General features: G+C 41.6%; 1 protein-coding gene across 5 annotated transcripts in view; it reads left to right on the plus strand.

The window, feature by feature from the left end:
* Window positions 1–16,184, plus strand: part of LOC124137668 (endothelin-converting enzyme homolog) — a 117,440-nt gene that overhangs the window by 94,342 nt on the left and 6,914 nt on the right. For 4 of the 5 annotated variants that reach the window (XM_048391636.1, XM_048391633.1, XM_048391634.1 and 1 more), the window contains exons 7-17: window positions 111–197; window positions 1,182–1,330; window positions 2,139–2,242; window positions 3,866–3,984; window positions 6,154–6,252; window positions 7,401–7,478; window positions 8,575–8,678; window positions 11,217–11,327; window positions 12,542–12,609; window positions 13,970–14,094; window positions 15,905–15,970. In XM_048391636.1, the coding sequence (XP_048247593.1) occupies window positions 111–197; window positions 1,182–1,330; window positions 2,139–2,242; window positions 3,866–3,984; window positions 6,154–6,252; window positions 7,401–7,478; window positions 8,575–8,678; window positions 11,217–11,327; window positions 12,542–12,609; window positions 13,970–14,094; window positions 15,905–15,970 (1,110 nt within the window). The remainder of the gene's footprint in view (window positions 1–110; window positions 198–1,181; window positions 1,331–2,138; window positions 2,243–3,865; window positions 3,985–6,153; window positions 6,253–7,400; window positions 7,479–8,574; window positions 8,679–11,216; window positions 11,328–12,541; window positions 12,610–13,969; window positions 14,095–15,904; window positions 15,971–16,184) is intronic. The other variant, XM_048391635.1, reaches the window with a different exon arrangement.

A 16,184-nucleotide genomic window follows, 5' to 3' on the forward strand; every position in this document is an offset into this window, starting at 1 on the left:
GCCAGGTTCTATTGGGAACAATTAGGTTCCTTGTGTATGCTTTGCTATGGTATGGTAAGCCTAATGCTTACCTCACTTGGGCTGTTACATATGCTTGAAGCTGTTTCCAGATCACCATCCCAGCGAAAGACAGACGCGATGAGGAGAAGAACTACCACAAGATGCGGATAGTCGACATGCAGAAACAGTTCCCCTTTGTGAGTAACGGGTAGTCGACATGCAGAAACTGTTCCTCTTTGTAACCGATAGTCGACATGCAGAAACTGTTCACCTTTTTAACCGATAGTCGACATGCAGAAACTGTTCCCCTTTGTAACCAATAGTCGACATGCAGAAACTGTTCCCCTTTGTAACCGATAGTCGACATGCAGAAACTGTTCCCCTTTGTAACCGATAGTCGACGTGCAGAAACTGTTCCCCTTTGTAACCAATAGTCGACATGCAGAAACTGTTCCCCTTTGTGAGTAACGGATAGTTGACATGCAGAAAATGTTCCCCTTTGTAACCGATAGTTGACATGCAGAAACTGTTCCCCTTTGTAACCGATAGTCGACATGCAGAAACTGTTCCCCTTTGTAACGGATAGTCAACATGCAGAAACTGTTCCCCTTTGTAACCGATAGTCGACTTGCAGAAACTATTCCCCTTTGTAACCGATAGTCGACGTGCAGAAACAGTTCCCCTTTGTAACCAATAGTCGACATGCAGAAACTGTTCCCCTTTGTGAGTAACGGATAGTTGACATGCAGAAAATGTTCCCCTTTGTAACGGATAGTCAACATGCAGAAACTGTTCCCCTTTGTAACCGATAGTCGACTTGCAGAAACTATTCCCCTTTGTAACCGATAGTCGACGTGCAGAAACAGTTCCCCTTTGTAACCAATAGTCGACATGCAGAAACTGTTCCCCTTTGTGAGTAACGGATAGTTGACATGCAGAAACTGTTCCCCTTTGTAACCGATAGTCGACATGCAGAAACTGTTCCCCTTTGTAACCGATAGTCGACTTGCAGAAACTGTTCCCCTTTGTGAGTAACGGATAGTCGACATGCAGAAACTGTTCCCCTTTGTAACCGATAGTCGACATGCAGAAACTGTTCCCCTTTGTAACCAATAGTCGACATGCAGAAACTGTTCCCCTTTGGCATTAAACAATATTCACTGACTGCTGTTGGTTTGCAGCTGAACTGGCTCCAATACTTCAACTCCATGATGAGCGTTGTCAACATCACACTCAAGTCCTCGGAGGAAGTTGTCGTCTATGCCCCCAAGTTCCTGAAGAACCTCAAGGCCATCCTCAGTAATGCCAAGTCCTCCGACGATGGCAAGAAGTGAGATCATTGCTTACTGAAACTGGGAAACCTCCTCAGTCCAGACCCTGTTAATCCAGAAACTCTGCTTTCCATATTGTTATTGTTGAGAACTTCTATTTATCCTTGAAGCATCTTCCTGAGGCAAGGGAGTTAACTGACTGTATAAGTCCAATTGCCACCCTTGCCAAACTAGGCGGGAATTATCGAGTTATATTTTGTCCTGACTAACGCGTCTATGCATAGTCCAATCAAATTTCAGTATCGAAATTAACATCTGGTTCATAAGCAACATGGATTTCCACATGCAGATTTCGGTTAATTGCAGGATTTGCTAATACAGACTCACAAATCAGAACTTATAGAAAGTTCAAAAGCCCAATTCCATGGTATTGTTTTGATAACTCCATAACTTCTCTCATATATGGACAGACAGATTAGTTGGACTTAAAGTAACAGTCTGATGATTTGTTCTTTTGAATTTGTGGGGGATCATCTTCTGAAGACTCTTGTTTTCCATGACAACAAATTCAACTTTACTGAAAATGATGGTAGTGCTCGTTTCCGGAGCAGAAGTCCCAAACTGTTAAATATTTTGCGATGAAACTTGTTATACAGAGCAGTCCAGTGGTGAACTAGTGCCTTTTGGTGATTTGGGATTTTGAAATATCCAGCATTACTTTTTTCTTCACTGAACTGGAGGTATCCAGTGGGACTGAACCAAAAGAAGGCTTTCAGTAGCCAGACTGTATTTCCGAAATGTACCTGACCAGGGGGATATCTCATCTCCTGGCGACTCTTGTTCACTCACTCGTTCATGTTGTTGCAGCACATTAAACAACTACCTGATGTGGTCTGTCGTCAAGTCTCTGGCGCCATACCTGTCCAAGCCATTCCGAGAAGCCAAGAAGACTTTCACACAGGTTATGACAGGTAACATTCAAATCAACCTTTTCCTTTGTCAGCCATTATATGTGGTGGAGTTGGATGCTGTTGTGGAGTGTTAAATGTGGATGCTGTTGTAGGGTATTAAAGGTGGATGCTGTTGTGGAGTGTTAAAGGTGGATGCTGTTGTGGAGTGTTAAAGGTGGATGCTGTTGTTGAGTGTTAAAGATGGATGCTGTTGTGGAGTGTTAAAGGTGGATGCTGTTGTGGAGTGTTAAAGGTGGATGCTGTTGTGGAGTGTTAAAGGAGGATGCTGTTGTGGGGTGTTAAAGGTGGATGCTCTTGTAGAGTGTTAAAGGTGGATGCTGTTGTAGAGCATTTAAAGGTGGATGCTGTTGTAGAGTGTTAAAGGTGGATGCTGTTGTAGAGTATTAAAGGTGGATGCTGTTGTTGAGTGTTAAAGATGGATGCTGTTGTAGAGTGTTAAAGGTGGATGCTGTTGTAGAGTATTAAAGGTGGATGCTGTTGTTGAGTGTTAAAGGTGGATGCTGTTGTTGAGTGTTAAAGGTGGATGCTGTTGTAGGGTATTAAAGGTGGATGCTGTTGTTGAGTGTTAAAGGTGGATTCTGTTGTTGAGTGTTAAAGGTGGATGCTGTTGTTGAGTATTAAAGGTGGATGCTGTTGTTGAGTGTTAAAGGTGGATGCTGTTGTGGAGTGTTAAAGGTGGATGCTGTTGTAGGGTGTTAAAGGTGGATGCTGTTGTGGAGTGTTAAAGGTGGATGCTGTTGTGGAGTGTTAAAGGTGGATGCTGTTGTAGAGTGTTAAAGGTGGATGCTGTTGTAGAGTGTTAAAGGTGGATGCTGTTGTTGAGTGTTAAAGGTGGATGCTGTTGTGGAGTGTTAAAGGTGGATGCTGTTGTGGAGTGTTAAAGGTGGATGCTGTTGTAGAGTGTTAAAGGTGGATGCTGTTGTAGAGTGTTAAAGGTGGATGCTGTTGTAGGGTGTTAAAGGTGGATGCTGTTGTAGAGTGTTTAAGGTGGATGCTGTTGTGGAGTGTTAAAGGTGGATGCTGTTGTAGAGTGTTAAAGGTGGATTCTGTTGTAGAGTGTTAAAGGTGGATGCTGTTGTAGAGTGTTAAAGGTGGATGCTGTTGTAGAGTGTTAAAGGTGGATGCTGTTGTAGAGTGTTAAAGGTGGATGCTGTTGTAGAGTATTAAAGGTGGATGCTGTTGTAGAGTGTTAAAGGTGGATGCTGTTGTGGAGTGTTAAAGGTGGATGCTGTTGTGGAGTGTTAAAGGTGGATGCTGTTGTAGAGTGTTAAAGGTGGATGCTGTTGTGGAGTATTAAAGGTGGATGCTGTTGTAGAGTGTTAAAGGTGGATGCTGTTGTAGAGTGTTAAAGGTGGATGCTGTTGTAGGGTATTTAAGGTGGATGCTGTTGTAGAGTGTTAAAGGTGGATGCTGTTGTAGAGTGTTAAAGGTGGATTCTGTTGTAGAGTGTTAAAGGTGGATGCTGTTGTAGGGTATTAAAGGTGGATGTTGTAGGATATTAAAGGTGGATGCCGTTGTAGAGTATTAAAGGTGGATACTGTTATAGGGTATTAAAGGTGGATAGTGATGGGTCCAGGACGGCAAGCAAGTCAGTGTCGAGTGACTCTGGGTTTGTCGTTTCAGGTGTGACAGGTAACGAGGAGATGTGGCGCTACTGCATCACCGACACCGATGTTGTCCTCGGCTTTGCTCTCGGGTCGATGTTCGTGAAGGAGGCTTTCCACGGGGCTAGCAAAGTAAAGGCGAGTTCTATCACTAGCATCATTCATACATGTGATATTGGGGATGGAAAATATCCCATTTACTTTCAGAAAGACTGTTAAAAGCTATTTCACAACATACCATGAACAATATGAACAAACTTTCAGCTACTATGGGGAAAAAGTGCAGTTAGAAAACAACACTTTGGTCATTTGTTTCCTGTTAACACAGCATCCTGTTGTTGTCTTAATTCAGGTAAGTAAATTTGGTTGATGATGATCATATTTTGAGACAATATTACTTGCCATGTAGAAAGGGTACTTAACAACGCTCTGATGTCTTAACTGTACAGCCTGGACCAGTCAGTATATGATGCATCTCGAGGCATTGCAGGATCCTGTGAACAGTGGTTCAAATCCCAGATTCAACCCATTATGATCCTTGGTTTGCCTTTGTCCTGCTTTCCTTAGGGCTATTCTCCTCCATTAAGCTGTCATGCTGTGATTTAACTGAAATACTGTTCAAAGCGGTGTTAAACCAAACTCACTCACTAGTAAACTTAGCATAAAACCAAACTCACTCACAAGTAAACTTAGCATAAAACCAAACTCACTCACAAGTAAACTTAGCATAAAACCAAATTCACTCACTAGAAAACCTAGCATAAAACCAAACTCACTCACTAGTAAACGTAGCATAAAAACAAACTAACTCACTCACTAGTAAACTTAGCATAAAACCAAACTAACTCACACACTAGTAAACTTAGCATAAAACCAAACTCACTCACTAGTAAACCTAGCATTAAACCAAACTCTATCACACATTACTTATACTAGCATAGAGTGAGTGAGTGAGTTTGGTTTTACACCACTTTTGGCAATATTCCAGCAAAATCACGGCGGGGGACACCAGAAATGGGCTTCACACATTGTACCCATATTGGGAATCGAACCCGGGTCCTCAGCGTGGCGAGCGAATGCTTAAACCACTAGGCTACCCGACTGTCCATGAGCACAGAACCACTCACTCATTACTAAAACTAGCATAAAACCACTCACTCATTACTGTGCAGAGTTGCGTCCCTTGGGCACGCCAGAAACCTATGATTGTGGGTTCGAATACCGGTTTGCCCCGATTATGTTTCTAGGTTTGTCAGCACCATACCCATGCTCGTGGGTTTCACTCACTGGCTCGCTCGCTCGCTCACTCACTCACTCACTCACTCACTCACTCACTCACTCACTCACTCACTCACTCACTCACTCACTCACTCACTCAGTTAAACCAGACTCACCCTCATTGGCCCACACCCTTGCTTTACAGATCTTTTACAGGAAATAAACTGTCGATGAGGGATATGGAAGGGGGGAAGCAATTCAACTTCTTTTTTTAGTTTTCTGCTCCATTAAAGGTCGGCTGGTAGGAAAAATAAAAGTAGTTTAATGTCGGAGGAGAGGCTGCAACATAGCTGTTGCTTTAAGCAATACAAACCTCAAGCGGGAACACTGTTGTGCATCTATGCATCCTATCAATGTCACGAGCGAGAAAAAAAATTATTTTGACTCTCATGTTTAGTATATGTCAACTTCAGTCAGTCCTTGTTTTGAAAACATTTTTTGGGTGCAATATGCTATCAGCTTATCGGCAGGATAAAAAAAAAAGGACAGATTCAGAAAAAAATAATTCCATTTCAACAAAAATTTACAGTTAGCGGTCTGTAAAGCAAGTAGAAAGTATGGCCTTACTAACACAATTGTAAAACCAAACCGACTCACTCACCATTGAGTTTGTGCTTCCATCATTGTCATTTATTAAGTTTCTATAAAAAGCATAATTGATTAATAGAATAGTTCGTTTCACTTAAATTTGATTAGCAATTAATTTGGGGTGCTCGTTCATGCATGTTGGATAGATAAGCCAGATTGAAAGAGGGACGTTGTACAGTTCATTGGAGGGGATTCCCCTGAATCTGATGGGGATTCCCCTGAAATTGGCCAGTCAGAAGAGGTAGTGGATATATCACATGTATGATAAGATTTTAGAATGTGAAAGATAAAAGTAAAGTCATTATTTGTTATCTCGTTATCTCTTTGTCATTAAGTAGATATGAAATAAAGATGTAGTTTATGTTTTTAGTGTAATTTGTAGTTAGAAGGAAGTGACAAGTGTTATTATGGTGATTGGTATAAAACCCTTTGTTGTTTCAGGCGGAGAAGATGATTGATGAGGTTAAGATGGCTTTCAAGAAAAACTTGCCCAATTTGCATTGGATGGATGACGAGACGCGCAGAGCAGCTATTGACAAGGTACATCACTGAGAGGTCCGGATGCAGCTGTGTTTTCCTCAGATTTAGCTTTTTGCAAGAGAGTATAGAGTATTTTTTGACAATTATGCATTATCTTGAACCAACATTTCAATTCAGGCCTCAAAGTTGCGACTAAAACAGTCCCCAATGCGACCTAAATGACTACCTTGAAAATATCTTGTGGCAACTAATTTCTATTGCTACACATATGTGGACACAAAAATAAATAACAGCTGATCTTGGAAAACTTGTCTGCTAATAATTGTACTCGCAAATAATTCCTCCTAAAGTTGACAATGAACAGAACTAGTACTTTATTTTAGTTGACAATGCTCAATGGATAAGCAAGGATATACCTATATAATCTAGTAACATAAATTGTATCATTGTTCAAGTCACAAGTAACAAAAATCAAGTACAGTTTCCATTAAGATACAATTTCCAAGACTAGAGCAATGGCTTGTACATATTATAATAGTTAATTGATAAAAGATAATTTCAAATGCTTTTGACTACCTATAATTTTGGCTTGACTTCTTGATTTTACCACTGGCTACCTTGGAGTTTTTCCACTTTTATAAATGAGTGATGATATATTTGATATATTTAATATCAAAAGACACTCGGGTGAGAATCTCTATATAAACAGTCCACAAAGAGTAAGACAAACGTAAGTAGATACCGTATTCGACGTAATAAGTGCCCAGGGCGCTCTCAAAATTAGAATATTATTTTGGTGAAAAAAAGTTGAGTTGAAAGATAAATTTTGTGGTGTATGCTGACAGCCTGAAATGTTTATGTACGACAGATATATTTTTCCCGAATTTAATTGCCCATAATTAAGTGTGCATATAACGAGTGCTTATTATACGCGAATAAATAAGTCTTGTGTACATTAATCAAATGGAAGGGGTGCTAATTGGGATTGTTCACTAGCCAATATATTAGCAAATATTGCCGTGGGCGTTTATTAGAGCGGGGCACTTATTACGTCGAATACGGTAACTAAATCTCCAAAAAATGTTGAAAGTATTTTCAACTTGGCTCTAGTGATAGGTTGTTTTTTTACAATTGCTTCAGACAAAGAGACCCTGAGTATTAATGATGTACATGTATGGCGTATATTCATATCTTGTGATATTTTCCAGGCAAATGCAGTTGTGGATATGATTGGCTTCCCGGAGTATATCCTAAATGTCACCCGCCTCGATAAACAGTACCAGAGGGTAAGAGGAAGATTTTACTGGTGCTTCACACACTCAGCAATATTACAGCTATATGACGGCAGTCTGTAAATAATCGAGTCTGGACCACACAATCCAGTGATTGACATCATGAGCATTGATCCATGCAATTGGGATACGATGACATGCATCAACCAAGTCAGCGAGCCTGACCACCCGATCCCGTTAGGCACCTCCTACGACAAGCATAGTCGCCTGTTATGGCAAGCATGGGTTCCTGAAGACCTATTCTACCCCTGATCTTCGAGGGTGGAGTGAGTGTTGGGTTAATGTTTCTTTCAACAGTATTTCAGTTATGTCATGAAACATTGATGTGGGAAAAGAATTCCATGTTTAAGGCATGTCCTAAGTTTTTACCAATTTGGTGAAGCTATTTCCTATACGAGGGATTTCCTGGCAGAAAAGGTTCCCATACCCCATACTCGTTGTAAGGGAGAGGTGGGCTAGCTTAGTGGTTCAGGCATTCACTGGTCTCGGCTGAGAACCTGGGTTCATGTCCCACATGAGTGAGTGAGTGAGTGAGTGAGTGAGTGAGTATGGTTTTACACCGCTTTTAGCAATATTCCAGCACTATCACGGCGGGGGACACCTGCAATGGGCTTCACACATTGTACCCATGTCGGGAATCAAACTGGGTCTTCGGCGTGACAAGCTAACGCTTTAACCACTAGGCTACCCGACCACCCCCTCACCCACATGAGTACAATACGTGAAGTCTTTGTGATTCCGCTGGAATATTGCTTGAACGTAGAGCGACATGAAATCCCGCTGACTGACACTGTCAAATTGCACTGGTTCCTCTGCAGGTTTTCTACTGTCAAGTGCGTGAAGACTTTGCCAGTCCTTTTTGTTCCCCTCCATTAGTTCCTGACAAGTTCAGCCTTCACTTTTGTTGTGGAATTCAGATTTTAAATCTTGACCTAGGCCCTATCCCACAAAGCGATATTTGTGCTATGTTGATCGTAAGCCTAAGATAAAGTATGGGAGTTACGACTAACTTAGCGCTATGATCGCTATGCGGAACAGGTTCTAGAACTGCTTGGTAATATTTAACGTTATTGTGTTTTTCTGTTTTCAGTTACAAATCAACAAGTCAGAGTATTTTATGAACAACTTCAGAAATCTACGATTTGCTCTTGTGAAGAACTTAGAAAAACTCAGGAAACCTCCAAAGAAAAATGCGTAAGATTCACCTCTTCCTCGATTGTCCGAGTATCATATCTCTACCATTTCAGAAGTGCCGTCACCAACCCCACCACTCCCGTCTCTAACTTTGCACAGATCCTCTCTCACTCATATCGACCGCCTCCGTGGTCTAGTGGTAGAGCGTCCGCCCAGAGAGTGGAAGGTCCGGGGTTCCATCCCCGGCTGTGTTATACCAAAAGCTGTTAAAAGATGGTACTTGTTGTTACCCTGTCTGGCGCTTGGAATTAAGGGGCTAAAACAAGGACTGGTCGGCTCGGAGTCAGTATACTGTGTCTGAGTGGGGTATTCATGTTAAACTGCGGCATGGTATCTCAGTGGGATAGCACTCTAAATCGGCATCAGTCCGGACTAGTACAAGCAGCCACACAAACACATACATGTATATGCACGTCGCTATATAAGTGCAATATTCTTGGACGTGACGTTAAACCCCATTTCACCTAACCTCTCACTCATATCATCACAGGAATCTTGCTACACAATAAAAATGTAGTGAATACGTAATATATTAACCTATGGATTGTATTACATTTGAATGTTTAATCCTCATGTTGTTGAGATATCTAAAATGTTAAGTACTATTACATTGTATATATGACACTTAATATGGATTCCACTGCAACAGTTATGGCCAATGCGTAGCCATTCTTCCTCAAAGTATAATGTAATGCTCTTAAATTCTCTAAAAAAATATATTTTGGCTCAGTAAGCACGTATAGTTCTCCTTAGGATGACAGTATATTTATCCCCCGCCACGAAGTAGGGCAGGGGTTCTTGGAACGAAGTTCGTCCGTCTGTCCGCTTCTCAATGGGGACAAATTTTCTCAAAAACTATTCAAGTTAGAGGAATTAAATTTTGCACACTGATGTTACTGGTCACGATCTCAAATGAGTTCGAAAACTGGTGTCGCACATTCATGTTTTACAGAGTTATGGCCCTTGCTCTGTGCTTTTCAAGTTAGTGTGTGCAATAGGGACAAGTTATCTCAGAAGCTACTGAAGTTGCATGAATGAAAGTCGGCATTCTTATATAAGACACACTGTCAAGACTGAGTTCGACAACTGTTCCTGCCAGTTATGTTTTTACAGAGTTATGGCCCTTGCTCCATACTTAATAGTTTAGCAGGGGCCTTTTGTATGTAATCGTTTCACATTGAATCAGATTTTCTCAAAACACCCAACTGCCTATCTCTGCTAAAGGCATTTTAAGACTCTTATTTTAATAGTTAATATTAACTTGCCCCATGGTGGTTGATAGTGATAAGGGGCGGTCGGGTAGCCTAGTGGTTAAAGCGCTCGCTCGTCACCCCGAAGACCCGGGTTCGATTCCTGACATGGGTACAATGTGTGAAGCCCATTTCTGGTGTCTCATGCCGTGATATTGCTGGAATATTGCTAAAAGCGGCGTAAAACCAAACTCACTCATTCACTCAATTGATAGTGATAACACTGTTTTCTTGTTATTAAATCATTTGGATTTTAGTGTTTTTATAAAACAATCATGAAACTTGTATGGCATTAGAAAAATTATTCTCCTTAGAAGAATATTATGGCACTGAGTATAAAGTTTGTGTATAGCAGTTGTGTATTGCAACAATATTCAACAATAGTTTGACTATGTTTGTCGTAAGAGGCGACTAACGGGATCGGGTGGTCAGGCACGCTGACTTGGTTGATGCATGTCATCGATCACTGTTGCATGGATCGATGCTCATGATATCCATCTCTGGATTGTCTGGTCCAGACTCGATTATTTACTGACCGCTGGCATATAGCTGGAATATTGCTGAGTGCGGCATTAAACAACAAACCAGCCAACCAACCAACAATAGTACATTCATTCTTGCACATTGTCATACCAAACATGTTTGTATATTTATGCTGACAGCAACTTGGTTTGTTTATTAACTGGTTGTATTCGTTGACATTTCAAGCTGTTGACTACATGTCCAGGTGAGCTGCACTGGCGTGATGTCCAGGTGAGCTACACTGGCGTGATGTCCAGGTCCAGGTGAGCTGCACTGGCGTGATGTCCAGGTGAGCTACACTGGTGTGATGTCCAGGTGAGCTACTCTGGCATGATGTCCAGGTGAGCTACACTGGCGTGATGTCCAGGTGAGCTACACTGGTGTGATGTCCAGGTGAGCTACACTGGTGTGATGTCCAGGTGAGCTACTCTGGCATGATGTCCAGGTGAGCTACACTGGTGTGATGTCCAGATGAGCTACACTGGTGTGATGTCCAGGTGAGCTACTCTGGCATGATGTCCAGGTGAGCTACACTGGCGTGATGTCCAGGTGAGCTACACTGGCGTGATGTCCAGGTGAGCTACATCGCCGGATGTCCAGGTGAGCTGCACTGGTGTGATGTCCAGGTGAGCTACACTGGTGGGAGCAATCCTGCATTTGCATTCGAAGTTAATATTTTGTATTCGAAAAATGCTAAAAAATCCTTTAAACTTCTTGGAATTGTTTACAATCAAGTCTATAAGATCCATGTTATTGCTACTTTCAGCTGGGGAATGACTCCGCCTACAGTCAACGCCTACTACACACCCACCAAGAACGAGATTGTCTTCCCTGCAGGAATACTCCAAGCACCATTTTATGATCAAAATTTTCCCAAGTAAGATCAATCAGCCATAGATGTCAACAGTTTGCAACTTATTCATATCATCCCACTTTAGACCATCACTTTCGGATTGGTTGGCCCAGTTGTTGAAGCACTTGCTAGTTGTGCTGAAGACCTGGGTTTGATTCCCAGCATGGGTGAATCCCATTCACGATATCCCCTTTTACTATATGGCTGGAATGTTGCCTAAAGTTATGTAAAACTCACTCACTCACTCACTCACCCATCCGATAAGCCCAGATTGTGTCATGATAGGTGTTATAAGAGTAGTATGGTTCCCAGCTGTCTTTGCACTGCAACATCTATGTGGTGTTTCAATTCAAGATCGGGGGCACGGGTGGCCCAGTCGTCTAAGGCGCCACGATTTGCTGTGCAGAGTTGCGTCCCTTGGGCATGCCAGAAACCTATGATTGTGGGTTCGAATCCCGGTTCGCCCCGATTATGTTTCTAGGTTTGTCAGCACCATACCCGTGCTCGTGGGTTTCACCAAAGTGGTAAAGGTCTGAGACCTGCATAATTTCGGGCTTTCCCCCCACATTGAGCTGACACGCCACAATATAACTGGAATACTGTTAAAAGTTGGTGTAAAACCCAACTCACACACTCACGCACTCAATTCTAGATCCTTTTTGATAACTTTTCTCAAGCCCCATTCCTGGTATGGGATGGCCAAGACATCTAAAATGCTGTGTTTCGCAATGCAGAGTTGCGTCCCTTAGGCATGCCAGAATCCTATGATCCTGGGTCCTAAAGCCAGATTTGCCCGGCCTTGGCTAAATTATTTACAAGTGGTGATATAGGTTAAATATTGCTGACTGTAAAAACTCTCAGCCTTGACTAGAGATTAAAAGTTGTCAAGAATATTTTGTTCGATAAGCATTACTTAGAAGTTGATGGATGACAAGGTGGACACAATTTTTTATGGACAACTTCTTTAATACTGTAAAAAGTGTCATTTTGGTATAGATGCTTATACCGTTGTCAAGCAAGTCTTTGGATCTATACCGAAACATCGCTTTTTACTGGATTAAAGAAATTGATAAAAAATAAAAATTGTGTCTACCTTGTCAAGAATAAACGGCATCACATTTGCACCTGAGTTTCTTTAACATTTGTGTTCCTTGTAAAGGCATTTATTTGTGTTATTTACCCAGAAGTTATTGCTCGTATCACACACTGTAACTAATATTACACTGTTTACTTCACAGGTCACTAAACTTTGGTGCTATGGGTGTGGTGATGGGGCACGAACTCACTCACGGTTTTGATGATCAAGGTGCTTTACTAACACTTAATGACGCAAGAGCATTTTCTGTGTCTGGTTTAGGAATTTTGCCCTTAAACTGAGAAAATCAAATTAATGCAGCCATTGCACATGAGGTATCAAATATTGTGAAAATTATTATCATTCTAACAATCTTTATATCACATTAAGTTTTGATACATTTATAAACGTTTTTCATTGTGTTTGTTAATGAATGAATGATTCCCCACCCAAAACTGTATGTTTTGTAGCTGTGACTGAACTTCTTGTATTTCTCCAACAAACCTCCCTGACTTAGTCACAAATGGTGGGTCCCTATAGTGAAAAGATTCCAGAGTAAAAATGGCCCCTTGTATTCTAGGCTTGTAGTCTACTAATTCAGGATAACATGGCCGGTATTGTTCACGTTGTCAAGCATACTTTGCCATGGTCCAGACTCAGTTAGTTACAGATTATAGTAAAATAGTTGGAAAATTGCTGACTGAGGCATAAAATACTGATGCTCATGGGATTCTGGGCCAGAAGTCCCCAGTACCCTATACTTGTGAGATCCGAGTACAAGGGGTTCTGGGCCAGAAGTCCCGAGTACCCTATACTTGTACCCTTGAGCTGGGGTTTTGATGGATAAATACGTGGCCTAGAGGATCATGTGTTGCATGTGTCAGTATGGCTCATCAATTGGGTTGAATGAATAATTGCTAAATATGTTTTCATGAAAGAAAACTGTATTTATTCAATAAAAATATAAAATGATAAAACTTGGTAAAATACAGAAATGCTAAAAGATCAAGCTGTACATTGAACCAGTTTTGAAATATGTTGAGAGGTCGGTAGTATTTGCTGTAAAGATGGCCGATGGTTGTAAGAAAACTTGACAAGTTCCTGTTGCCATGGTGGAGGGTTGATGTTTGTGGAAGGAGTCCCATGTGGCTACCCCCTCACACTTGGTGGAGGTTCATGATATCTGGCTGTCGTCACTGGGATTTGATCTCTGTTTGAAAGTTGCAAGAGATGGTTGAGGATTGGAATTTGGAATCCCAGATCCAAATGCCTCTGTAGAATGTCCCTTGATGCCTCTGTAAAATGTCCCATGATGCCTCTGTACCTATGACGCCAGAAACCTATGATTGTGGGTTCGAATCCCCGTTCGACCCGATTAGGTTTCTAGGTTTGTCAGCACCATATCCGTGCTCATGGGTTTCACCGAAGTTGTAAACGTCTGAGATCACTTCAGGCTTTCCTCCCACATTAAGTTGACACGCTGTGATATAACTGAAATACTGTTAAAAACGGTGTTAAACCCAACTCACTCACTCACTCCGTCATGTACCCCATGTACTCATGTATCTTTATGTGTTATATCTATTGGCAGGCCGTGAGTACGACAAGTTTGGTAATCTACGTCCCTGGTGGAACAACCAGTCAATAGAGAAATTTAAACAGCGGACGCAATGTATGATCAAACAGTACTCTCAGTACAAGCTTAACGGAGAGGCGGTAAGTAGAAACATACGTTCTGACACACAATGTATGATAAAACAGTACTCTCAGTACAAGCTTAACGGAGAGGCGGTAAGTAGAAACATACGCTCTGACACACAATGTATGATCAAACAGTACTCTCAGTACAAGCTTAACGGAGAGGCGGTAAGTAGAAACATACGCTCTGACACACAATGTATGATCAAACAGTACTCTCAGTACAAGCTTAACGGAGAGGCGGTAAGTAGAAACATACGCTCTGACACACAATGTATGATCAAACAGTACTCTCAGTACAAGCTTAACGGAGAGGCGGTAAGTAGAAACATACGCTCTGACACACAATGTATGATCAAACAGTACTCTCAGTACAAGCTTAACGGAGAGGCGGTGAGTAGAAACATACGCTCTGACACACAATGTATGATCAAACAGTACTCTCAGTACAAGCTTAACGGAGAGGCGGTAAGTAGAAACATACGCTCTGACACACAATGTATGATCAAACAGTACTCTCAGTACAAGCTTAACGGAGAGGCGGTAAGTAGAAACATACGCTCTGACACACAATGTATGATCAAACAGTACTCTCAGTACAAGCTTAACGGAGAGGCGGTAAGTAGAAACATACGCTCTGACACACAATGTATGATCAAACAGTACTCTCAGTACAAGCTTAACGGAGAGGCGGTAAGTAGAAACATACGCTCTGACACACAATGTATGATCAAACCGTACTCTCAGTACAAGTTTAACGGAGAGGCGGTAAGTAGAAACATACGCTCTGACGCACAATGTATGATCAAACAGTACTCTCAGGACAAGCTTAACGGAGAGGCGGTGAGTAGAAACATACGCTCTGACACACAATGTATGATCAAACAGTACTCTCAGTACAAGCTTAACGGAGAGGCGGTAAGTAGAACATACGCTCTGACACACAATGTATGATCAAACAGTACTCTCAGTACAAGCTTAATGGAGAGGTGGTAAGTAGAAACATACGCAATGACACACAATGTATGATCAAACCGTACTCCCAGTACAAGCTTAACGGAGAGGCGGTAAGTAGAAACATACGCACTGACACACAATGTATGATCAAACCGTACTCTCAGTACAAGCTTAACGGAGAGGCGGTAAGTAGAAACATACGCAATGACACACAACTATATATATATACGTGAACCATAGAAACATATAGAGAAGTATGTAAGTAAAGAAGAGAGGTTTCCTATGTGTACCACTTAATGACAAAAGTAACAATCAGTCAAGTGTTACCACAGAGTGTCTTTATTCTTATCACGATGTGCTGCCCGTGATTTCCAAAATTTACACGCTAATCCTGGACAAACAAATGGTGCATCTCGAGTCAAAAACTTAACTTTATGATTACCGTATTCGACGTAATAAGCACCCCGCTCTAACAAGCGCCCACGGCGATATTTGCTAATATATTGGCTAGTGAACAATCCCAATTAGCACCCCTTCTGATTGATCAAAGTACACAACATTTATTCATTCGTGTATAATACGCACTCATGTGTTATATGCGCCCTTAATTATGGGCAATTAAATTCTGGAAAATATATCTGTCGTGTATGATACGCACATACTTTTCTATTGTATCATGTCTTCAGGCTGTCAACATAAACTACGAAATTTACAATCTTTCTCTCTTTTTCTGACCAACATTATATTCTAATAAGAGCCCCCTATTTCTAATTTTGAGAGCGCTCCGAGCGCTTATTACGTCGAATACGGTACTTGAAATAAGAAACATCAGCTTCTTTGATCGCCTGACACCTTGCTTCTTGTGTTTCAGGTCCGAGGGGAACAGACATTGGGAGAAAATATAGCTGACAATGGAGGACTTAAGTCAGCATACTATGTAAGTGTAGCAGGGTGTGATTTGTCTTGCTAAAAGTTATTACTCTGTTCAGGTTGGCTGGTTGGTTTGTTGTTTAACGCCGCACTCAGGTATATTCCAGCTATATGACGGCGGTCTCTAAATAATCAAGTCTGGACCAGACAATCCAGTGATTAATATCATGAGCATCGATGCACGCAATTGGGATCGATGACATGCATCAACCAATCTCGGA

Source organism: Haliotis rufescens, unplaced genomic scaffold (genome assembly GCF_023055435.1).
Source record: "Haliotis rufescens isolate VD_foot unplaced genomic scaffold, xgHalRufe1.0.p SCAF_94, whole genome shotgun sequence".
Classification (NCBI taxonomy): Eukaryota; Metazoa; Mollusca; class Gastropoda; order Lepetellida; family Haliotidae; genus Haliotis; species Haliotis rufescens.